This window comes from Neophocaena asiaeorientalis, unplaced genomic scaffold (genome assembly GCF_003031525.2).
Source record: "Neophocaena asiaeorientalis asiaeorientalis breed wild unplaced genomic scaffold, Neophocaena_asiaeorientalis_V1.1 scaffold332, whole genome shotgun sequence".
NCBI classification, from domain to species: domain Eukaryota; kingdom Metazoa; phylum Chordata; class Mammalia; order Artiodactyla; family Phocoenidae; genus Neophocaena; species Neophocaena asiaeorientalis.
In genome coordinates, this window is record NW_020173111.1 from 5,402,406 (window position 1) to 5,427,708 (window position 25,303).

Sequence of the window (25,303 nt, forward strand, 5' to 3'; positions counted from 1 at the left end):
TGGTACAAGGCGTGTAAGCTGGTCAAGGTTTATGAACAAAAAGGGCAGGTCTGAACCAAGGGCAGCCCAGAGGTTTTTGCTTTGTTTGCTTGCTTGGTTTTTGCTAGGCCCTGGCTCAGAATGCTGTTTGCCCGTCTGCCAGTGCCCCAAACTGCCAGACACAGCCGTCCTCCATCCCAGCCTATTTCAGGGTTCACTAACGTGTACCAAATGCCTGAACACGTGTAATCTCATCCACTCCTCACAGCAGCCCTGTGAGTAAGCAGCGCCGCCCCCTGCTTTGCAGATCTGGAGATTCCTGCTCCAAGGCACCTGGATTCCCAGCCAGGTCTTCTAACTCTGAATCCAGTGCTCTTTCCACGCTACTCTTTTCTTGAATCTCCAGATAGGTTTCCCCCCATTTTCAAGTAGAAGATTATTCTTTATGCACAACAAATAATGCAAAGTGAGCATTCATGTTCAGACTTAGTTTTAATTTATATTAAATTAAAACCAGTGAAATTGATGTGACCTGTTAGTCACACCTGATAGTCACGATTATTCTTGGGCTTCATGGCAATTAAGCATAAATAAATGGTTCTTCCACTATCAAATTGAAAAGTAATAAAGATGCACCGTTGTGTTCCAGGCATTGTGATTGGTGCCATGGATGTCAGGATAAAGGCCCAGAAGAGCCTGCACACTGTTGAGGACTTGCTATATGCCAGGCACTGTGCTGAGGACTTTCCAGGCCTTAATTTATCTAATCCTCATAGGAGTCGTGGCAGGTGGTATTTTCCAAAGATGACTTGACAGTATCACCATGCAACTTCCTAATCAAATGATGGGAGACCACCAGGGTCACCTTACCCTTACTGGAAAGTGGTGGGAAGTCAGGGAAGGCTTCCTGGAGGAGGAGGGGCCATCTCAACCACACACACTGAAGGATAAAGAGCTGTTAACCAGCCATCAGTGAGTGGAGAAGGGAGTTCAGACAAACACTCAGAAGGGTGATATAGCAGAGGGCGTGACGTTCATTCAGGCTTGAGCATGGGGTCCAAAGGAGTGGAAGCTGCTAGATGTGGCTGGAGAGGTGGCAAGACAAGATGGCAAAGGTGGGTGGGCCCCCTCACTCTTTTGAGTGCACCCAGCCCTGCACCCACCAAAGCCCTTCCTCCCCAGGGGGCAGCCCTTCCCACCAAGAAGTCATCACCCCGTGTAGACACCTCCGTGTACTTGGCCGCAGGTCTGGTCTGTGGAACCTCTTCTTGCACTCCGGGCCAGCACGCAGCTCTTGTGCTGCCAAGCCTCTCGCTCGGGCTTTTAAGTGATCATGATAAAATGATTAACACAGAGTGGCCACCAGCAGTGATTATTTCCGATCTAAGCTGGGTGGCACGTGGGCCAACAGCAGTCCGAGAAACCCAGCCAAGTCTCAGCTCCAGTGGACTCCAGAAATGCCAGTGGTTCTCAAACTCCGTCATGCATCTGAATCACGTGGGAGGTGGAGGGCCGACCTTGCCAAAACACAGATTGCTGAGCCTCACCCCCAGAGGTTCTGATTCAGCAGGTCTGGGGTGGATGGGGGTGGGTGGGGCTAAGAATTTGCATTTCTTACCAGTTCCGGGGTGATGCTGGTGCTGCTGGGCTGGGGACCATACATTGAAAATCACTGATTTAGAAGATTGCTGGAGAATTGGATGAAGGCCCCCTGGAAGGAGGGGAAATTATCCACTGCTGGGTTTTTCTGCTTCCCTGAAGCCTTCACTTCAACAAAGACCCCCTGTCATCTCCATGATGGGTTCCGAAGCCTTGGAAAAGTACAGAAGTGAAGATGTAAATCTGTATGGAAAACGACATGCATCTGGAGCTGTCACAGAGCGCCTGCACGGCTATCACATTGTCACAGGAGCCCCGAGATGCAATTATCTTTGTTTTATAGAGAACGAAATGGAAGGCACCGTGACTATTATCTAAACAGAAAACAGATATTAGAGGCAATTTTTTTTGGTCATGAAAACTTTCAAATGTACACACAAGTAGGGAACATGGTATTACAATTCCTGAAATGCCTCAACGTTGGCAATGATGGTGCTCAACTTGAGTGGTCATCAGAATCACCTGGGAGACTTGTCAAAACAGAGATTGCATGATTATCTCCACATTCTAGAATTATCAGGACTTTGCCACATTGACAGTCTTCTGATGACAGGACAGCACAGGCATCCAGTGATGTCATGAGGTAGATTTTTTGTGTTATTTCGAAACATTTGGAGATATATCAAGTTTGGCCACAGGGACACTCTGCTCAGAGAGAACACTGATAACATTTCATTTCTGTAGTCCTGCTTGCTCATTTTAAAAGTAACCCGGAAGGAGTGCAATGTAGCATCTCTGTTTGACAGCTTCTACTAGAAGTAAACCTATGTTCACCTTGTGACCCAGCAAACCCACTCATTAAGTATTTTGCCAGGAGAAATGAGAGCTTCTGTCCACCAAAAAAATCTCACCAGAATGTTCACCATAGCTTTATTGGGATTAATCTCGATGCACCTTGTTGAGTGAAAGAAGCCAGACACAAATGAGAATATTCTGTATTATTTCAAGTACATCAAGTCTGAGAAGAGGCAGAACGAATCTATAGTGACAGAAAGAGGGAAGGAGCACGAGGGAACTTTTTTGGGGGTATCGGCCCGGTATTTGTTGCTGTGGGCGGTGGTTACACAGGTGTACATACACATACAGAACAATTAACGGAGCTGAACACGGAAGGTTTGGGCATTTCAGTGTATGTGAGTTATACTTCAATCAAGTACACTTAGCACATACCCGCAGCCGCACCCAAACCAGATCCCAGGAGGCTGAGACCCAGCTGTGCCCTGGCCTCGCCCATCTCGGAAAGGCCACGGCCCAGGGCGTCCGTTTCCCTCCTCCCTCCAGCCCAACTTTCGCGCCTCCCAGAGGGCGGGGGTTGCCGCCACCTTTCCGGAGAACGCGGGCCAGGCCCTCCCCCGCGCGTCCGGCGGAGGCTGGGTGGGCGTCCTCAGCGCGGGCCGGGGGCGCGGGCCCCGCCCCACCCCAGGACCCCGCCCCTGAGCCACGAAAAAAAATGGCCTTCGGCCTCTGCAGCTGGAGGCTGCCGGCCGGCGAGGGCCGCGCGATGTCGCACGGACCCGGGCTCGTCCGCACCACGTGCAGCAGCGGCAGCGCCCCGGGAGCCGGGGCCGGCGCGGGGCAGCTGGGCGCGAGCTCTTCGGAGGGGCTGCTGGACCCCGTCTACCCCCGCACCCACGCAGCGCTGCTGAAAGTGGCGCAGATGGTAAGAGAGGCCCGGGCGCGAGCCGGGGTCACACGGGGTGGCCGCGGAGGGGCCGCTCCCGCGGCGGGAGCATCGCGCCCCGGGCGGGGGTCTTGCCGCCCAAGTCAAGTTGGAGGGGGCTTCCTCGGGCGAGTTGCGCGTGCAGTCCCCGCGCTGGAACTCGGCGCACCCGGCAGGCCTGTTCGCGCCGCCCCCTCTCGGAGGTCCCAAGTTTTTCCAGCCACTCTGCGGAGCCTGCGAGCTGGTGACCGAAACCACGGCCAAAGTTCCTGTGTGTCTTCCTTCCTCTTCTCGGGCAGCGCCGCTTCGGACCCGGGCCGGGGGTGGAGAGCGGCCGGGCGGCGGCGCTCAGGCCGCGGAAGCCGACCTTCTCCCGCCGCCTTTTTCCCCGGACCCCGCGCCGCAGGGCTTCCTGCTCGGGGCTCACCCTCGCCCGAGCGCGGGGTCCGAAGGCCAGGCGTTCACTGGGGTAGAAAGCCCTGGGACCCTTGGGGCAGCCGTCCCGGGCCCTGCCTCTCAAGTTCCAAGGGCGGGCCGGTTCTCGGGGCCGTTGGACGGCAGCGGTCAATGGGGAAGGCCTTTTGGGGAGCCGGTACTTATCTGGGGAGAGCGGGAGTCGCCGGAATGGGGGTCACTGTGGAGCGGGCAGGACGAAGGCCTGGGCGCCGAGTGCCACCGGCGCTGCAGGGACCTCCAGCAGCGCAGACCTTTCCCGGCCTGTTCTCCTTCCCATGTTTTTCTTCCTTACAATTTAAAAATTTTAGACACCTTTCCCGTTTGTTCGGTAAGTTTTGAAACTGGGCTGGGCTCTTTGTGACTCCACTCCTTGTCATGTTTGCAGCCAGAATGGTGAGGGGGAAGTGGTAGTTTTGAAAGGGGGGGGGGGGTCAAGGAAGGGATGTGGGTTAGACGCAAGGTCACAGATCCAGAGGCAGGGCCTACCAAGGTGGGCCAGCCCCAGGCCTGGACACGGGGTGAGGGCTGCCCAGGCATCCACAGCTCTGTTACTCTGGGTGCTGAGTGTGTGTAGAGGGGGCTCTGGTTTCTTGCTTGGGCCAGACCTGAAGGAAAGAGGGACTTAGTTCCCTTTTCTCAAAGAAGAGCTTCTAGATGGACTAAAAATTAGGAAGTAGAGGCATTTTAGTTACTAACAAAAAGAATTATGCTGAGCTGTGTTGGTTTTGAGCAAGGCATTTTTGGGGTTCAGGCTAAGAGATCTGATCAGCCAAATAGAGGGGACCAGCCTACCTCCCCATCCTTAAAAAAAAATGGGTGGGAGTGGGTCAGGCCTTAACTGAGCATTGGAAAATGTTATCAGGAGCTGAATGATGAGTTTGGTGGAGAAAAATCACGGTCAGATCCTCCGTTTCGGTCCATGAGTTTAATGGACAAAGATTATGGAGAAGAGAAACCTCCGTTTCACTCTAAGCTCCTAAGCTAGCCTCTTACATCAGGCTCTTGTGCCAAGTTGCAGGTGACAGTGATGGGCCGCTTGTTCCAAAGAGAACAAAGACTGGGAGGATTGCTTCTCTTTGTGCCCAGAGACTCTCACATCTTCCTTCCCTGGGGACTGCCGTGTGGCTGCAGGTTTGAGCAGAGCCCCTGGGAATGAAGTTGCCCTTGCTGGATGGTCATATTACAACAGTGAGACCACTTAGGACTCTCTGCCTGGGCCCCTTGTCCATCTCTTCCCCATTCTCCTCCTTCTTCTCTTTTCTGGGAGTCTCCCTAAGTCCACTACTCGAGGAAGGAATGTCCATCTGGAACTTCACAAAGTGTAAGCTGGAGCCGGGTCTCCTGGCATCACCTGGATCCCTGAGGGGCCTGAGCTGCAGGGATCCAGAGGGCCTTGCTCAGGGCTCCACCAGCACTCCTCATCAGTTTGTTTGTTCAGCAGACATTTGTGAGTGCCGTGTTCATCTCCATTTCTGCAGAAACAGATGGATTTGACAAAGCCCTTGCCCTCAAGGAATCTTTGGTTCTGAGGAGACGCACAAGTCCCCAAACTCCCAGGTTGGGGAGATGAAAGCTCTGTGGTTGCCCACATAAGGGAGGAAGGATGGAGGGAAGACGAAGGTGACATTTGAGTTGAATCTTGAGAGATGAATTGGGTGTGTCGGGCTGGGCGTGCCCCGTTGGCCTCTCCACGTCCTTATTCAGTGTGCGTAAGTCAGAGCTGGGTGATGCTGGGGTGGTGGAAAGGAAGGAGGTAGGGCGAGACATGGGCCAGTGTTGGGCAGTTCTTCCCCTTCCCACCCTGACACATAGAAAGAGGCTTCTCTCACTTCTTGAGCATCTGTTCTCTTCTTACCTCTGTGCAAGCAAGGCGTGTGGAATACAGCCGTTAACAAGATAGATCCTTTCGGCAGTGACTGGGACATTTGCAGAACCATAATAGGGAAGGAGAATCAGTGTGTAGTTTCATAAGCAGTAAAGATGGAAATTTAAGTGTCTTCCAGGAGGTTCCTTTATTTTATTTTTATTTTTTGGCTGCACCACGGGGCTTGTGGGATCTTAGTTCCTCGACCAGGTATTGAATCCAGGCCCTTGCAGTGAGAGCATGGAGTCCTAACCACTGGACCACCGGGGAATTCCAAGAAGGTTCCTTTACTTAGTAAATATTGAGCACCTACTATATGCTAGGGCAGTGTGGAAAGCAGAGTAAACCAGACAGGTCAGCTCCTGTTCTCTTTATGCTGTAATAGGGAAAGTATTAATCAAATGATTTTAAATATAAAATTATAAACTGGGACAAAAGCTATGAAAGAGAGGTCCTCAGTGTCATAGAGAATTAACTAGGGGGTCTGCCCTGTCTGGGAGGTAAGGATGGGCTTCTCTGAGGAAAGGATATTTGAAGGATGAGGGAACAGTGTTACCGAAAGAAGGAAGAGCACAGACAATGGCTCTGAGGCTGGAGGAAGGAGTAGTGATAATGGTTGGAGGGAAGGAACAAGGCTGGGAGTGATGTGGGTGAGTCTGGAGAAGTATTCCAAGACTAGACCATCTAGGGTCTGCCAGATAGTGCTGAGGATATGGTCCTTATTCTGAGACTAGCCCAGAAGTAATCATGTCGATATCAACCCACCATTGAAGTGATGGTTCTCAACCTGGGGCTGTACAGCCCCCTAGGGGTCATTTTGGAACTTTGTGGAAGCTTTGTTTGGTTGTCACAGGGATTAGGCTCATATTCAGGATGCATCTTATTCATTTCAGTATAGAAGGAAGGCACTGCAAGTACTTATTTGCGATTCTAAAGAGGTGAGTTGTCAGAAATACGATTGAAGGAGCCTAAGTGGGTGTGTGAGTCGGGGGAGAGTGCCTGAGTTTTCTGGCCAGAGAGAGCATCCTAAAGACTTTCTAGGAGGTCGGAGCAAGTATGGTCTTCCCTTGGACATTCACAGCCGGGATTCCAAATGGAGTTAGACTTTGGGGGATCACAGCCTCTGATATAACCGTGAATAGACCTGTGAGTGGAGAATGAGCTAGCATAGCCCAGAATGGCCCACCCCTCCGTGTTCTGTTTCAGATCATTTGGTTCCCAAATGCAACCTGCACCCCCATGCCCTTTTTCCTGGAAGCTGCAGAGTTAAGGGCAGCAAAGAGCCTCACTGTCAAGAGTCTTTGACCCCAGCCCAATCCCGATCCAAGAACAAGAAACTGCTGTCCATCAATGGTCAAACAAATAAAAATGATGAGACATAAGTTATGGGCTTTATTCCCAATAACAGAAGTAATACTTGCTCATTGTAGAAACTTTGAGAAACAGGGAAGAAACTAGAGTCTCCCACTCCCTCTCCCCCAAGATTGATATTTAAAGTAAGATTTTCTACTATTTCATAGGAGAGAGATAATTTGTGGTTGTTGGTTTTGTTTTGGTTTTACAAAAGAAGGGTGATACTCTACAGTTTGTAAAATGCTTTTTTTGCTTAATATGTGATGAATGATTTCTCGTGTCACTTAAGACTTGTTTGCAATTAGGTTTTCAGTAGCGTTTTTATAGCCAGTCACAAATGTCCCTTAGTCTGTGTGACCAGCCCCCTCCCCCTTTTTGTGGCTCAAGAAGCTTCCAGTTCTGCCCATTCACGAACAAGACAGTGATGAACTCCCCTGTAGAGAAGTTTTGGTGTGCAAAGCCGTAAATACTTCCCGGGGATAAAGGGCCCTCACCATTCACAGAGAGAGGAATGGAGCGCCTCTTGCCCTGCTGGGCATGCTGGCATTAAATAACTGTCTAGACTTGTTAACATCTAGAAACCAATGGTTGTCCCTTTATAGCCAAATGTGATAGTAGTAATATTTTAAGTCATAGTAGTATTTTTGGTGTCTGCTGGTTTGGAAAAGGAACAGTGACATGGGTGGACTGGGGAATTTCTTAATGCTTTTATTTTATTTTTTTAGAGGTGAATAAGAAAAGATTTATTATTTCTTCAGAGTTTATATCAGTCATTGGTTGCTGGTGTGAAAATATATCTTTTTCACAAGTCACACGGTGCAAGGCTAATGGAGTCACCACTGTGACTTTGGGACACCTTCTATGACACATGCCTTCTTCAACTGAAATCAAAGAAGATAATAAGCACATAAGGATCTTACAGGTTCTCTTTTATTCTTTGGCTCAAAGGTGATACCATTGGTCAGAAGCAGCCGCATGTCCTTTCCAAAAGCAAGGGGTCTTGGAGAAATCATCTTCTGTATGTCCAGTATGAAATGAGAACTGTATAACGTCTACTGCAGCGTTTCTTTTCATCAAATACTTTTTTTTTTTTTTTGCGGTACGCGGGCCTCTCACTGCTGTGACCTCTCCCGTTGCGGAGCACAGGCTCCAGACGCGCAGGCTCAGCGGCCATGGCTCACGGGCCCAGCCGCTACGCGGCAGGTGGGATCTTCCCGGACCCGGGCACGAACCCGTGTCCCTTGCATCGGCAGGCAGACTCTCAACCACTGCGCCACCAGGGAAGCCCATCGTCAAACACTTTTAAAGGCACTCGTATTTAAGCTACGGCAATAGCCGCGTGCACTGGAAGGATGATAGCACCACGCGGGTATGAGGCATTATTTATTCAGGCTGCAGAGCATGTGGATTTCCTAACTGTGGGCAAGAATTCCCCTCCAGGGCACCCCAAATAACTGCCTGTCCCCTCCACCCCCGATTGGGAACCACTGGCCAGAGAAGATGGTCCAGCTGCAAGCAGCAGCTGAGGGTCCATGAGGCTGGGGGACCAGGGTGGGGATGGGGCTGGTGCATGGTCCCGCATGAGTCTGGACAGCGTTGCACAGGGTTTCTGGTATTACAGTGGGTCCTGGAGACCCTCCAGGACATTCCGAGGCCTCCCTGTGTGGGTCAGTGCATTGATTTCAGTTCTGTACCAGGGAAGGCGTTCTCTCTGCTCCCTTCCTCCCATCCCTCATCCCCCACTCTCAGTGCTGGCGCTTCCTGCCCGGGCCCCTGGCTGTCCATCTGTTTCCTCCCCCTGCCATCTGCCCGAGGTGCTGCCCCAGGCCTGCTGCCTGGGAGCCTCCCTCTGACCCGCTGCCGCCTGCCAGATGCTCTCCTTCTTTGTCACCAGTTTGGCTCAGCAGTTCCTTTGCCCACTGCTCACTCCCGGGCATTCCTCTCTGGGGTCCTTAGCAACTCCTGGCATCCGTGGCCTGGCTCAGGGCCTGGTGCTGGCGGCTGGTCCTCCAGCCCCGGGTCTTCCTGAGAGATGAGGGCTGGCAAGGAGAACGGGGCCTCTCCCCAGCGCAGCCCTGTCCTGCTCCCTGGCGGAAATCAGCACCGTGAGGCTTCTCAGCATCCTGCTGAGAAAGCCTTTCACCTGGTTTGTGTTTTACTTCGCAGCGGCGGTGACAAGGCTCTTCCTTTCCCTTGAACAGCCTTTTACTTTACATAAATAGAAGGATAGATTGATTGATAGAGAAAGAGAAATTGTCTATAAAATGGTTGCCACAGATGACTCACGGAAGGGGTTGCTGTGAAATTTAAGAGTAAAGAGGGTGTCATTTTCATTTTTTAGAGATGGAGAAAGTGAAGGGAATTCAGAAGGGAATGAGAAGGAGGGGGGAGAAATTAAAGGCTTTCGGGTACAGAGTAAATTGGACCTTCTGGAAGGCAGAGGGAGCGATTAAGTATAGCATGACCCTCCATATCTCTTTACTCACTTCTTCCTCTTAGGTTTTCTTTATTCCCCTAAGGAGGTGGCAGCGACGCTAATATTGTTTATAAAGAAGTCTTTTTTAAACTTTTCCTCTCAAATGATGAAAGTGATACTTAACTAATTATAATAGCATCTATCACACATTGAGTTCCTGTTAGGTGGCAGCCACTGGGCTCGGTGTTTTACATGTGTGACCTCATTTCATCCTCACGATAGGTAGGTCCGATCATTATCTGCACCTTACAGATGAGGAGACACAGAGAAATTAGGTAACTTGCCCAAAGTCACAAAGCCATAAATAGCGAAGCAGTTTGAGTCCAAATCTTGAGCTCATAAAAGGACAGTTTGGGGTTATTTTTTTTCATTATCAGTATGCCATGAGAATTTTTCCATGTGATTAAACCTTATTTGAAAAGGATGCTGTGATAACTACACATGGTAGTTGGTTGGACCATAACTTATCCATTTGTCTCCTCATTGGTGGGCAGACGGTAGCAGAGCTAAAAGGAGGTGCTCTGAGATGTGACAGCGGGTACTAATGACAGTTTCACCTTTTGCCAGAGATGAACTCAGCCAGAGTGGGGAAAACCCCTCACTGGGGTATAGGCCAGACAGTGGGCGTCGTATTTTATAAAGCGTTTCACATGTTACTCTCTGGGCTGCTGGAAGGCTTAAGAGGAAACCATTAGTATCATCTTTGTGTTTAAGTCCTAAGTTCCTCCTGAGAGGAGAACTAAGGTTCGGGTGTCTGCTTTATTATGTCAGGCAATTTTACATGCAGTTTCCCTTTGTTTAACCCTTAATGACTGTTATTTATTCTCCCTTTCTGTTGGTTGAATGAAGGCTGAGAGGGTTTGTAACTTGCCCAAGTTTCAAAAATTCCATTAAATTCTGGAGCCAGCATTTGAGCCTAGGTGTGGCCAAGGCCCAACCCTTCCCCCAGTGGTGTGCTGTCTGTCTGTCTGTGTATGGCAGACAGGCTCCCAGGCTAGCCCACTGTGGCAGACACACCCTAGGGGGACCCCCAATGAGTCACAACCTTATGTAATTCCATCCTCTTGAGTGTGGGCAGGACCTGTGACTTGTTCTAACCAATAAGAAATAGCAAAGATGATGGGATGTCATTCCCATGGTTCTGTCATATGCCAAGGTGAAGGGATGCTGCAGATGTAATTAAGGTTCTAAATCACATGATTCTGAGTTGATCAAAAGGACATTATCTCCAGGTAGGCCTGATCTAATCAGGTGACAGCCCTCAAAAGAGGTACAATTAAGTCCCCCACGTATGAACGAATTCCGTTCCAAGAGTGCGTTCGTAAGTCCAGTTTGTTCGTAAGTCCAACAAAGTTAGCCTAGGTACCCAACTAACACAGTCAGCTATATAGTACTATAATGTAATAGGTTTATAATACTTTTCACACAAATAATACATAAAAAACAAACAAAAAATAAAGAAAACATTTTTAATCTTACAGTCCAGTACCTTGAAAAGTACAGTAGTACAGTACAAGAGCTGGCACACAGGGGCTGGCATCGAGTGAACAGGCAGGAAGAGTTACTGACTGGAGGAGGGAGAGGAGGTGGGAGATGGTAGAGCTGAGGGATCGTCAGCTATAGGAGACGGAGGGCAAGCTGCAATTTCACTCACGCCCGACATTGATGGCACAGGTTCTGGTTCCTTGCTGGATTCAATTCTGTCTACCCTCTTGAAAAATGATCCAGTGATAGTAGTAGCTATCACTGCTAGTAGCTCCTTTTTTCTCATCATGGATGACACGGTAGCACTGGGTTGCATTTTGAATGGCTGCTGCAACCTTTATGTACCATTCTATGTTCAGGTCCTGTGCTTCAAAAACTAACAGTGCCTCCTCAAATAAAGAAAATCCCCTTGCCATTTCCTGCATTGTGAATCTCTGTGGATATCCTGGGCTTGAATTAAAGATACTGTGCTACTGTACTCTCTACAGTACTGTACAGTAAAGTACACAAAAGCACAACCACTTGTAGAGGATGCACGCACGTGTACGCCAGACATGTGAGCTAACTTATGTGATTGGACTTGAGAACACACGTTCGCATGTTTGGAGGTTCGTACATAGGGCACCTGCTGTACTGTTGCTGGGAGAGGGCCTGGCAGAGGAGCGCGTGACGAGCGTCTGTAGGTTCTGTCTAGAAGCTGAGAGCAACCCTCTGCTGACAGCCGGCCAGAAAACAGGGACTTCATTCCTATAGCTGCAGTAGCATGTGAGCTTGGGTGAGGACCCCAAGCCTCAGATGAAACCCCAGTCTGGCCACCACCTACACTGCAGCCTTGAGCAGAAGTCTCTTGCTAGGGCTTCTGACTGGTGGGAACTGTGAGATGATAAGTGAATACTGTTTTAAGCTACCAACTTGGGATAATTTGTTATGCAGCAGTAGACGTCTCACACACCCACAGAAGCCCGGGCCTCCTGCATCAAATCTGGTGCTCTCACGGCTGCTCCTTAGCAAGAAAACATGGGGCAACAGCCGTGCAGGAGACAGGAGGTACAGTGGCCATTTTTACAATAACAGTTACACAAGTTTTTATCTGGGCTGTGGTCACATGTCATTGAATTCCTGTGGAGTAAATCTGTTGGCTGAGTTCTTGCTCTTGGCATTATGCTGAATGCTTTAAATGCAAGAACTCACTCGTCATTACAGCATCCCTCAGGGGTGTCAGTACTTCCACTTTACAGATGAGGAAACCGTGTGGGGAATTTAAATACCTTCTGTGCAGCTACTAGACATGTAAGAACGGCCTTTACCGCCCAGTAGTCCCACTGTCCTCCAGGGTCACTTCCCAGAGCCACTCTAAAAAATAAAAATCCTGATGCAAACTAATTATGGTTGTACAATTGTTAAAATTGTATTTGGTTTTTTTGAACAGATGACATTCACATGATCAAGATTTTTAAAGTTCAAAAAGTCCTCCAATTCTTGCTTTCCCTCCTGGAGGCTACCAGTGATACTGGTTTCTTGTATATCCTTCAGGAGTTATTTTATGTTTCGATGTGTGTGTGTGTGTGTGTGTGTGTGTGTGTTTGTGTGTTTGTCCATCTTCTTTCCATCTTGGGGATAATTCTGTATGTGTTCAGTATATTCTCATTCTCCTCATTTTCCTTAACAGCTGCGTTGTGTTCCAGAGAATAGATGTACCATAATTTATTTAACCAGTCCCCTCTCAACAGGCATTTAGGTTATTTCCCATCTTTTGTTATGTCGTAGTGCTGTTGTGGATACCCTTGTACATATCATAGTTCTGTGTGTGTACAAGGTAATCAGAAGGAGAAACTCCTAAAAGTAGAATTCCTGGACCAGATGTTGCCTGCTCTTGGAAATTTTTTCATCTGTCCTGTAATTTAGTCTCACACATCTCCTGTGATCTCCCAGAGGGTTTCAGGGGTCTTCCACATTCATTGCCATTGAGAGACTCTACTTCGTGTTCAGGGTTCAGAGTTCCACTGCTCTAGACTCCCACTGAACTTTATTTAAGATGTTAAGAACCAGAAAAGTCCAGGGAACAAGAAGACCTGCGTGACCAGCATTTTTCTTAGAATTTCCCAACATCCATCACAGGGAGTGTTGAAGTCAACTTCCCTAAAAGCAGAGCTAGAGATGGGCGTTCTTGTGCATCTCGTCCTTGAGTGAGGGCAGCAGTCAAGGGCAAGAGGAGGACTAGACAGATGGGTTTGAGAAGTCTCGCCTCAGCCTGATCTTGCGGGGAGCTCTGGAGAGTGAGGTGTACCACAGAGATGCTCCTCTAGCCGTTAGCGAGTCATAATCTTTTGGCTGGTGGAGGGTCTGGCCTTGGTGTTTGATGGCTGCTGACTGATCAGGGTGGTGAATGCTGGAGATCGGGGCCACTGTGGCAATTTCTTAAAATAGGACAACTGAAGTTTGCCGCATAGATTGACTCTTCCTTTCACAAATGATTTCTCTGCGGCCTGCAGTGCTGTTTGATAGCATTTGACCCAGTGGAGAACTTCTTTCAAAATTGGAGTCAATCCTCTCAAACCCTGCTGCTGCTTTATCAACCAAGTTTTTGTAATATTCTAAATCCTTTGTTGTCATTTCAGCACGCTTTATAGCATCTTCACCAGGAGCAGCTTCCACCTTAAGAAACAACTTTTTTACTCATCCATAAGAAGTGACCTCTGTTCTGTTCTAGTTTTATCAGGAGATGCAGTAATTCAGTCCCATCTTCAGGCTTCACGTCTGATTCTAGTTTCTCTTGCTGTTTCCACCACATCTGCAGTGACTTCCTCCACTGAAGTCTTGAACCCCTCAAGGTCATCCATGAGGGCTGGAATCAACTTCTTTCTAACTCCTGTTAATGTTGCTATTTTGACCTCCTCCCATGAATCATGAATGTTCTTCATGGCAGCTAGAATGGTGAATCCTTTCAGAGGTTTTCAGTTGACTTTGCCCAGATCCATCAGAGGAATTCCTATCTATGGCAGCTATATAGTCTTAACAAAATGTATTTCTTAAATAATAAGACTTGAAGTCAAAATGACTCCTTGATCCACGGGCTGCAGAATGTTTTGTTAGCAGACTTAAAAACAACATTCACTTTGTACATCTCCGTCAGAGGTGTTGGGCGACCACGTGCCTTGTCAACGCGTGGTCATATTTTGAAAGGAATCTTTTTTTCTGAGCAATAGGTCTTACCAGTGGGCTTAACGTGTTCAGTAAACCATGTTGTAAACAGACGTGCTGTCATCCAGGCTTTGTTGTTCCATTTAGAGAGCATAGGCAGGGGAGATTTAGCATAATTCTTAAGGGCCCAGGATTTTCGGAATGTAAGTGAGTATTGGCTTCAACTTAACGTTGCAGTAGGCTCAAACAAGAAAATCAGCCTGTCCTTTGAGGCTCTGAAGCCAGGCATTGACCTCTCTAGCTATGAAAGTCCTGGATGTCATCTTCTTCCAATAGAAGGTTGTTTTGTCTACATTGAAAATCTGTGGTTTAGCGTAGCCACCTTCGTGAATTATCTTAGTTAGATCTTTTACATAACTTGCTGCCGCTTCTACATCAGCACTTGCTGCTTCCTCTTGCACTTTGATGTTATGGACACAGCTTCTTTCCTTAAACCTCATGAACCAACCTCTGCTCGTTTCAGACTTTTCTTCTGCAGCTTCCTCATCTCACTCAGCCTTCATAGAGTTGAAGAGAGTTAGGACCTGGATCTGGATTAGGTTTTGACTTAAGGGAATGTTGAGGCTGGTTTGATCCTCTAACCAGGCCCCTAAAACTTTCTGTATATCAGCATTAAGTCTCTTTTGCTTTCTTATCATTCGTGTATTCCCTGGAGGAGCACTTTAAATTTCCTCCAAGAACTTTTCCTTTGCATTCACAGCTTGGCTGTTTGGCACAAGAGGCCGAGCTTTCAGCCTGTTGGGGCTTTCGACATGCCTTCCTCACTAAGTTTAATCATTTCTAGCTTTTGATTAAACTGAGAGACACGTGAGTCTTCCTTTCACTTGAACACTTAGAGGTCGTTGTAGGGTTATTAATTGGCCTAATTTTAATATTGTTGTGTCTCAGAGAATAGGGACACTAGAGAAGAGGGAGAGAGATGGGGAACAGCTGGTCAGTGGAGCAGTCAGAACACACACAACAGGGACTTCCCTGGTGGTCCAGTGGTTAAGTCTCCACGTTTCTGCTGCAGGGGGGCATGGGGTCAGTCCTGGTTGGGAAACTAAAATCCCACATGCCATGGGGTGTGGCCAAAAAAACCCCCAGCAAACAAACAAAACCCCACAACACTTACTGGTTAAGCTCACCATCTTCTTCTTTTTTTTTTTTTTTTTCTTTTTTGCGGTACGCGGGCCTCTCACTGTTGTGGCCTCTCCCACTGCGGAGCACAGGCTCCGGATGCGCAGGCTCAGCGGCCATGGCTCACGAGCACAGCCGCTCCGCGGCATGTGGGATCTTCCCAGACCGGGGCACGAACCCGTGTGCCCTGCATCAGCAGGCGGACTCTCAACCACTGCACCACCAGGGAAGCCCGCTCACCATCTTTTTTTATTATTATTATCTATCTATTTTTGGCTGTGTTGGGTCTTCGTTGCTGCGTGCAGGCTTTCTCTGGTGTGGCGAGCGGGGGCTACTCTTAATTGCGGTGCGCGGGCTTCTTATTGTGGCGGCTTCTTTTGTTGAGGAGCACGGGCTCTAGGTGTACGGGCTTCGGTAGTTGTGGCACGCAGGCTCAGTAGTTGTGGCGCACGGGCTCAGTTGCTCCACGGCATGTGGGATCTTCCCGGACCGGGACTTGAATCTATGTCCCCTGCATTGGCAGGCAGATTCTTAACCTCTGCGCCACCAGGGAAGTCCCAAGCTCACCATCTTTCACGGGCATGGTTTGTGGTGCCCCGAAAGAATTACAATAGTAACATCACTGATCACTGATCACAGATCACTATAACAAATATAATAATAATGAAAAAGTTTGAAATACTTCAAGGATTACCAAAGTGTGACACAGACATGACGTGAGCAAATGCTGTTGGAAAACAGGCACCAATAGATACTCCAGGAAGTCAGTGACGCCAGTGCTATTGTAAAAAATGCAATAAAGCAAAATGCAGTAAAACAAGATATGCCTATATTTAGCGCTATGATCACCATTTCAACATATAATTGTCTTAGTGTCATTTAGGGATAAAAAATTGATTTCCAGATGTAGTGGGTCATCTGGTCCCCCTCCCCTCAAATTTATATCCCCGTCCTAAACCCAGGGACCTGTGAATGTTACCTTATTTGGAACAAGGGTCTTTCCAGATTTAATCACGTTAAGGGTCTTTAAATGATTATCTAGATTTTCTGGGTGGGCCCTACATCCCACGACAAGTGTTTTTATAAGAGACTCAACAGCAGGGTTATGGGGAAGGCGATGGTGATGTGAAGATGGGGCAGAGCTTGAGTGATGCAGCCATGAGCCAGGATGGCCAGAGTAGCCATGGAAGCTGGGAGAAGTAAGGAACACACCCCCCTGAAGCCTCCAGAGAGAGCTCAGCTCCGCCAACTCCTTGATTGCAGCCCAGTTATATTGATTTTGGACTTCTGGTCTCCAGAGCTGTGAAAAAATAAATTTCTGTTGTTCTAAGCCACCAATTTTGTGGTAACTTGTAACAGCAGCCACAGGACGCTAATAAACCAATTAAAGACTGTCCGTTGTGGGCAGACTTTTCATAGTTTGTCCTTTTAATTGATTATTTATTTTTAATATTTATTTATTTGGCTGTGCCGGGTCTTAGTTACAGCACATAGGATCTTTAGTTGCGGCATGCATGTGGGATCTAGTTCCCTGACCAGGGATCGAACCCAGGCCCCCTGCATTGGGAGTGTGGAGCCTTAGCCGCTGAACCACCAGGGAAGTCCCTAGTTTGTCCTTTCAGAAGCATGAAGTTTTGGAGAGGTGATGGCCACCCTCTGCCACTCTGGCTGGCAGTTATGCCTCCATCTTCTTTATTTTAGCACATTTTTTTCCTTAATAGCTTCTTCAGAGAGAGAAGCGGTCCTTGAATTTTTGCTGAGAAAAGCAGAACCATAAAGACAGAGCAAACTTGAAGGGAGAGAGCATCAGAGTCATTCTCAGATGGCAGGGTGGAGGCAAAAGATGAAAAGTGGGTTCCAGAGATGTGCTGTCTGGCCTTCTACAGACAGTAAATGAAGTGTCCCCAATTCCCGCAAACTGTTAGAATGCCAAATAAATTTTACTGTGTTCTAGTAGGATCTTCACAGATAAGAGACTGCAGCTCAAATACATCTTAAAATGGTCGAGTGAACCCTGCTTAATTTACTGCTTGTGAAATAGTTGCTGTTTTAAATGTTTGTTGAAGTGCCCAATGATTTGTCTCTAAACTCTATATACTTTTGTAACTTTTTATTTATAAACAATTCCAGATATACAGAAACTTTGCAGGAACAGCACAAGGAACTCCCCACATACCCTTCCCTCAGGTTCTCCGGTCGTTAACATTTTGCCACATTTGTTTAATCATTTTTAATTTATATACATGTTATTACTTTTCTCTGGACCATTTGAGAGTAAGTTGCAGACATGATGCCCTTTTGTCCCCAGTGCTTCAGTGAGCATTTCCTAAGAAGGACCTTCTCTTACAAACTGCAGTGTGGCTCCCTCCATCAGGAGATCAGTGACACCAGTGCTGTCGTGCCCAATCTATCAGCCTTATTCGGGTTTCACCAGTTGACCCACTAACGTCCTTTTTCTGGTCTAGTGTTGCCTTCAGTGGTTGTGTCTCTGTAATCTCTTCAACCTGGAACGGTCTCTCTTATCTTTTGTGACTTTGACATTTGTGAAGAGTCCAGGACAGAGCAGCCCCATCATTGGATATTGAAGTTGGTTTGGAGGGACCCTCTGATTCTCCGTGTTTTGTGGCTACAACAGAGACAAAAGAGAAAGAAAGGAAAGAAAAGTGTTTGGATCATGGTGACTTATCCCCCTTTTAGTGCTTTTGTTTTCACAAAAGTCCCTTTAGCAGACTTCCTATCTGGAGGTAATAGTTCAAGTTGAGCTTAACTGCATGTCCTGTTAATAAAAAGAAAAGACAAAAATGGCTTAGCTCAAAGGTAACATCCTTAAGGGACTTCCCTGGCGGTCTAGTGGTTAAGACTCCACACTTCCACTGCAGGGGGCACAGGTTCGATCCCTGGTCAGGGAACTAAGATCCTGCATGCCTCATGGCTCGGCCAAAATGTAATATCCTTGGGACAACGGCTAAAATTGTTTGGGGGATTCCTCACAACAGCCTCTATCATTTAGTTACTGTTATTTTCCTTTCTTTTTTTTTTTTTTTTTTGCCATGCACCCTAGTTCACAGTAATTTATGCCATCATATACAGAGTTCAGCTGAAGTATTTAGCTGTTGACCAAAAACCCATGCTCCCTCTCCCAGGGTGCAGGCTTGTTTCTGGTCGACAGCTGTGCAGCCATGCAGCTAGTTCCCACCCATGGAATGAGCGTAGAAGTGTTATTTGTCGCTTCCTTTTTGAGGCTTTTAAGAGGCAGGATTCTCTACTCATTTTTCTGTCAGCTGTGTGCAGAGGACTCCAAGGCCGTATTTTTCATATTTATGGCTTTGTTTTGTTTTGTTTTTTTGGGCCACACCACACGGCTTACAGGATCTTTGTTCCCCGACCAGAGATCAAACCTGGGCCCTCGGCAGTGAAAGCGCTGGGTCGTAACCACTGGATCGTGTGGTTTTCCCCTTTTTTTCCTATTTAAAGATAAGGAAACAGAAACAATCCCAGGTCTAGAGACGGCCTGCTTCCCCGTTCTGCCTCTGAAGGACCCCTGCATCTAAAGTAGTCCCCCACAACTCCACCCAGCCACCCCCCCATCACCCTGTTCTGCTGCCCAGTTCTGCTTTCTTCCCAGCACCTCTTTAGCTGAAACCCCCTTGCTCACATCTTCATTACCTGTTGGTGGTGGGTCTTCTCTACCAGGACCTGAACCTGCGTAGGGGCAGTGACCGGCCTATCTGGGTTCACCACAGGGTGCCTGGAATTTAGAAAGCACTGAGGATCTTTTTTTCTTGTTGTCGTTTTTGTTTGTTTGTTTTTGCTTTTTTTTAAATTTTTTTATTGAATATGGTTGATTTACAGTGTTGTGTTAATTACTGCTGTACAGCAGAATGATTCAATTATATATATATATATATATACGTTCTTTTTAAAAATTATTCTTTTCCATTATGGTTTATCACAGGATACTGAATGTAGTTCCCTGTGCTATACAGTAGGACCTTGTTGTTTATCCATTCTGTGTATAATAGTTTGCATCTGCTAACCCCAGCCTCCCTCTCCATCCTTCCCCCGACCCCCTCCCCCTTGGCAACGACCAGTCTGTTCTCTATGTCCGTGCAGAATCTTTTTTTTTTTTGAATGAAATGAAAGATTTTCTTTGCCAAAGCCTCTGGTAACAGCACTCCTTTCAGAAAAGTCAGCTTGGGTGAAGTGCTTGAGAGACGTGGACCTCCTCAGAAGACCCAGTAATGATAATTATTAATCATGGTCATTAATAGGGATAATGAGGGAGAGGGGAGTGGCCCAGCTGTGGAAGGGCCCGGGGCAGTCGCTTCAGGCCTGCAGGCCAGGAGGCAGGAGCCTGCGGGGAGAAGCTGGATGCTCAGTTTTATTTAGTTGTTGGGTCAACAGCTTTCCACTGACTTACACACGCAAAACGGGGTTCCGACGCCAAAGCAAGCAGAGCTGAGCTGAGGGATGAGAGAAGTGTCTGCTGGTTTGTCAAGCTGTCAGGACGGGGCTCCTAATTTAAAGCAACACCAGCAAACACTGAACAATGGCATCGCTGTAGTGGATTAAAGGCTGAGAGAATAGAAGACCTGACGCAGCCAGCTCACTTTCGGATTTCTAGTTCTGGCTCGAGTGATAAGCCTTCGTGTGGTCCTAGTCGTGGCTCTTTGTCTGGCAGAGGCTCTGCTTCATGTCACTGCATCAGATATTTATTTGATACTTCCTCTGTCCCAGCCCTGTGCCAGATGTTGAGGGGGACAGCGGTGAACAAGGCTGATCAGACCTTTCCCCTTGGGCAGAAGATCTGGACACTATACAGGTGTTGTGTTTCATCACCTCCAAGGCCGCATTGTTTTAGGCACTGCTAGGAAAGGAAGCCAATGTTAACTATATGAGGATGCAAACCTCTTATCATTTAGAAATTTTATTTTATTTATTTATTTATTTAAAAAAATTTTTTTTTTATTTTATTTTTTGCGGTACTCAGGCCTCTCACTGCTGCGGCCTCTCCTGCTGCGGAGCACAGGCTCAGGACACGCAGGCCCAGTGGCCATGGCTCACGGGCCCAACCGCTCCGCGGCATGTGGGATCTTCCCAGACCGGGGCACGAACCCGCGTCCCCTGCATCGGCAGGCGGACTCCCAACCACTGCGCCACCAGGGAAGTCCCTAGAAATTTTATTTTATGCTCCTTGAAAGAGTTCTTTTAGATTTAACTAAATGGAGATTTTATATATTCTTGTGAATACATAAAAAGGAAACGATGAAGGAAAATAAATTGGTTAAGATATTCCTAAAGTGGCCCTCTTCTAAATTTCTTTTTTTTTTTTTTTAAGGACTCTTTTTAAAGAAATCCTTTTTAAATATCTTTGCATACTCTGGTCCTCTGTGCCATCCAAAGTGTGAGCAGTGCAGCATTCTTTAGAAGAATCCATGAAAGAATTAAAAGCTACTGGTGCTGGGCTCGTAAGCTGGCTTTTGACTCCTGCTTCTGGAAATGATGCTAAATGTGCCTGTTTCACCATCTCAGCCCCACAACCTCTGGTTCCCAGGGCTTCGAAGAGTGCTCCGCTCTGGCCTCTGGGATTTTCTTCCATGTGCTGACATCCATTCGCAAGTTTTGATGCTGGCATATGGCAGGCAATGGTAACTGCTCCACAGGTGCTGTCTGGTCTGGCCAGCAGCAGGTGTAGCTCCGCCTCTGGCTGGAGGGAAGGGATGGTGTGAAAAGACGGGGTATCTTTGAATCCTTGAAGTGTGATTCGTATAGGGACCCAAGGTTTTGCAGGAGGGGGCAGAGGGTGCTCTGGGTCCTCCCAGCCTGTGCTCAGACCTTCCCGGCAAAGGCGCCTCCAGGCTGAGACCTGAGCATGGGATGATGGCGAGGCAGGAGGTAAAGGCGGGAAGAGCGTTCCGGAGGAGGGAACGGCCTGTGCAAAGGCGTAGAGTTTGGAAAAATTCTTGATTGCTTCACAGAATGGGCGTTTTGGTAGTGGTGAGGTATGGAAGCGCTGTCAGCCATAGAAATCAGTTCGTCATGGTTCTGTTAGGCTTTGACAGCTTCCCCATCGTTGTCGACTGCCTCATCAAAATTGCTGGGGGAATTAATCAAGCAGTGAGGGTGTTAATTTACCTGTATCATCTGGATCTTTCATTGAAAGTCTAAACAGGATAAACTGGGAAAAAGTTTCTTGACACCTCTGTTCAGCTGCCACCCTTCCCTGGTCGCAGCATTATTTCCATGGTTCGGGTCTACTCACAGTTCTCTGTACGTTGCTTTTTAAAGTTTTTATAATGGGGAATTTTCAATAGAAAAATATTGAGAATATTCTAATGACCCTGCATCCATCACCCAACTAAAACAATTATCAGCACACCGTCAATCTTGTTTTATGTCTGTCTCCCATCTACCCCACGGATTGTTTTGAAGCGAATCCTAGATTCCATATTTCAGTATGTATACTTTTTAATAGTGACCACTATTACTATATTATATTATATTGTTATATTACTGTTGTCATAGCTTAAAAGACAAGCAATATCAAATATCCAGTCTGTTCAGGTTTCCGCAGTTATGTGTGTATGTGTCTAAACAGTTGGTTTGTTCAAATCAGGATCCAGATAAAAACCACACACTGTATTTTGTTCATGTGTCTCTCAAGTCTCTTTTAATCTACGGCTTCCTCCTCTTCCTTCTTTTTCATTACAATTTATTTCTTGAATAAAGCTGTTCATTCATTCCTGGTTCACTCCCATTGAGTAGATGCGTCTGAGCGCATCCCTGCAGTGTCCTTAACAAGTTCTTCAGTCCCCAGTATTTCCTACCAGTTGGCAGTTAGATCTGCAGGTTGTTGATTGTGGTATTGATCTTGAAACCGGTGACATTGCTAAACCCATTTATTAGTTCTAGAATCTTTTTCTGTAGATTCTGTTGGCATTTTCCACATAAATAATCAAGTTGTTTACAAATAAAGAAGTTTTGTTTCTTCCTTTTCAATCTACATGCCTTTTATTTCCTTTTCTTACTGCAACCTTCGGAAATACGTTGAATAAGCGTGGTGAGAGAGGACATCCTTGTTCCCTATTTTAGGGGGAAACATGCAGTCTCTCATTACTAAGTACATTGTTAGCTTTAGATTATTTTGTAGATGCCTTTTATCAGGTTAAGGAAGTTCCCTGCTATCCTAGTTTGCTGAAAGCTTTTATCATAAATGGATATTGAATTTTGTCAAATGCTTTTTCTGTATCAGTTGATATGAGTATTTGGGTTTTCTTCTTCTGTCTGTTAATACGGTACATACATTGATTTTCAAATGTTGAACCAGCCGTGCATTCCTGGGACAAACTTTAGTTAATTCTTGAGCATTTATGTTTTTTTATAGATTGTTGGATTCAATATGCCAATATTTTGTTGAGGGTTTTGATAGCCTGGAAAGAGTTGATCCAGCAGCTTACTAATGACCCAGCCCACTTCCAGACCTTCTCTTTGAGACATTCACATACTGATAAGCCAGTGCGGGTTGTTCTGAATCCTTGTCTCTCATTCCTCTTCCTGTGGTTGCTGCTCTTTTGGGCTTTAGCTGTGTCTCACTTCTGCCCATGTGTTAGAACAGCATAACGTAGTGAAACTCAATTCAGAAACAGGATGTAAAAAGAAGCATTTGATTCCAGATCCAAGGTGACACTTGTCTCACCTCACTGAGGTCCTGCTCTGTGCCCGGCCCCAGTGCAGCCCTGGGGACAGTGTATTTGTGCTGCATTTATCTGAATGGTCTGGTTCCCTCTTAGCAGGTGCACGAGAGGGGGCTTTGTTTAGGATGAACTTTATGTTCGTGTCTCTGTCCTTCCTGCTTCCTCCACAGGCATCTAGACCAGGGCAGAGGCAGGGCTGCTCCGTGGGGACCGAAAGGCCCTGTGTCTTACCACCAGGCAGGTTTTACAGCAGCCAGGAGGCTCAGGGTGACCCTGCAGGCCTGGTGAGGGGAAGTGTAGGGAGGGGCCACATTCTAGCCTTACCCATTATTTTGTAAGTGAAGGTCAAGGGGGTGGGGAACTTTCTGAAGGAAAGTCTTTGTTTTCACCGGGCACACAGGTGACTCGAAAGTGAGAGAGCAAAGGAGAGCGAGGCATCAGAGAAGGGCCTGCTTTTGGGAGTGATGTCACTGAAGCTAGGGGCGCAGGTCACAGTAACTGTGCCCTTGAACCGAGGACATGGTGGCTGGAGAGGGAAGAAGACAGGGGCGAGGTGTCCATGCCAGCCCCATGGTCTTGTCCTCTCTGGGGAGTTGTTCTCTAGAATTGGGCCAGAGAGCAAGAGAGGGGGCGCTGGCGGCCCGCAGGAGGGGGAGGCCTGGCACATTTTTCTTTCATGAGTGGCTTTGTGCCAAGGTCTGGACAGATGGGACTGCCGGCTCATTTGGAGCCTGTGGTCAGCAGTCAGGAATCCGAGGCAGCCCCCTCCCGAATGGGCTCGCAGGGGGAGTTTCTTGTTGGCTTCCGCCTGCTGTGATGCGGGGGCTGCTCCCCACGCCACCCCCAAGGGTCCCCGGAACATCTGTGCCGCCTGCCGTCCCCCTGCCACCCACCTTCCCTGCCCGCTCCTCTGGCTGAATGTCTGCTTCCGCTCCTTGTCCCCTGCAAGGATGGACAGCCTCCTCCTAACTGACCCCGCACCCCTTCTGCCCCAGATCCACTAGATTCGTTTTCCAAGCCTGCAGTTCTGTTGTGGTTCTTCCCTGCTCAGTAACCTTCACTGGCTCCCCATTGCCCGCCCGGAATATCTACTTCCTCAGCTTGGAATCAGACGACCCCCGCCCCTGCCAGCTCTGCTCCCGTCATGCACTTGTGCGGTTTGCTTACAATGGAGAACAACTCACCTGTCCCCAAATACGCCCTGTGCTTTTCCACCCTACGCCTTCCCACCAGGTTCCCTCAGCTGGAAGCCTCCTTTTCCCTTCCCTGCGTGTTCAGATCCTGCCTCCCGTGGGTCCACGCTGGGCCACACCCGCTCTTCACAGAGGACGTCCCTGGCCTTCCTCTCCTCCAGCATCCTTCCTTACAGATGATACCTCCCTGATGGCATTCGTCCCCTGTTTTCTTTTTAGGTACCTGTGTCTGGGTCTGAGGCTCCTCGCCCTTTGGACAGCATGGGTGTCTAAACGGTCCTTACGTTGTGCTCATCTCCTGGTGAAAACCGGCTGCACTTAGATGAACCACCATTTAAGTGCTGCTCTGTGCTAAGAGCTTCTCAAACATCATCCTGTTTATTCTTCCCAAAATACCTCTGCAAGGACTTTTTAAAAATTAATTAATTAATTTATTTTGGGCTGCGTTGGGACTTCGTTGCTGCACGCAGGCTTTCTCTGGTTGGGTGAGCGGGGGCTACTCGTTGTTGCGGTGCGCGGGCTTCTCATCACAGTGGCTTGTTGCAGAGCAGGGCTCTAGGCGCACAAGCTTCAGTAGTTGTGGCACGCAGACTCAGTAGTTGTGGCTTGCGGGCTCTAGAGTGCAGGCTCAGTAGTCACGGCGCACAGGCTTAATCGCTCTGCGGCATGTGGGATCTTCCCAGACCGGGGCTCGAACCCATGTCCCCTGCATTGGCAGGCAGATTCTTAACCACTGCACCACCAGGGAAACCCTATCCCCGTTTTAAAGATGAGGAAACTGAGGCCCAGCGAGCTTAACTGGCCCATTAGTAATTGTGTTTGTTAAGTGACTATTTGACCTATCATGGTTGCTGGCCGTGCTTTACTGTTCCCCTTCAGCCTCACTCGTTCTGATTGGAGGTAGCCTTTGGCCAACACTCAGGCGTCCTTCTCCACTCCTCACAGGATACCAGATGACAATCATGCATCCTTAACCACTGTGGTTTTCCATCAGTGACACATGCTTACAATCCTTTAATGGTTCTTAGGTACTTGCTTTGTCATTTTTTTAGCCCAGACTGATTTCTTTTTCCCCCAGGCTGGCACTGATTTGGCATCATGCTGCCTGGGTTTTTAATCAAGGTGTCCCACACCCACATTCTCAAATTCAGCAGGTGCTTACTT

At 47.9% G+C, this 25,303-nt stretch overlaps 1 protein-coding gene across 1 annotated transcript in view; it reads left to right on the forward strand.

Annotated features, from left to right (window-relative positions):
- Positions 1-3,095: 3,095 nt before the first annotated feature.
- CMTM7 (CKLF like MARVEL transmembrane domain containing 7) overlaps positions 3,096-25,303 on the forward strand; it is a 42,508-nt gene continuing 20,300 nt past the window's right edge. The window contains exon 1 of the mRNA XM_024743503.1: positions 3,096-3,298. Coding sequence (XP_024599271.1) covers positions 3,140-3,298 — 159 coding nt within the window. The 5' untranslated portion in view covers positions 3,096-3,139. The remainder of the gene's footprint in view (positions 3,299-25,303) is intronic.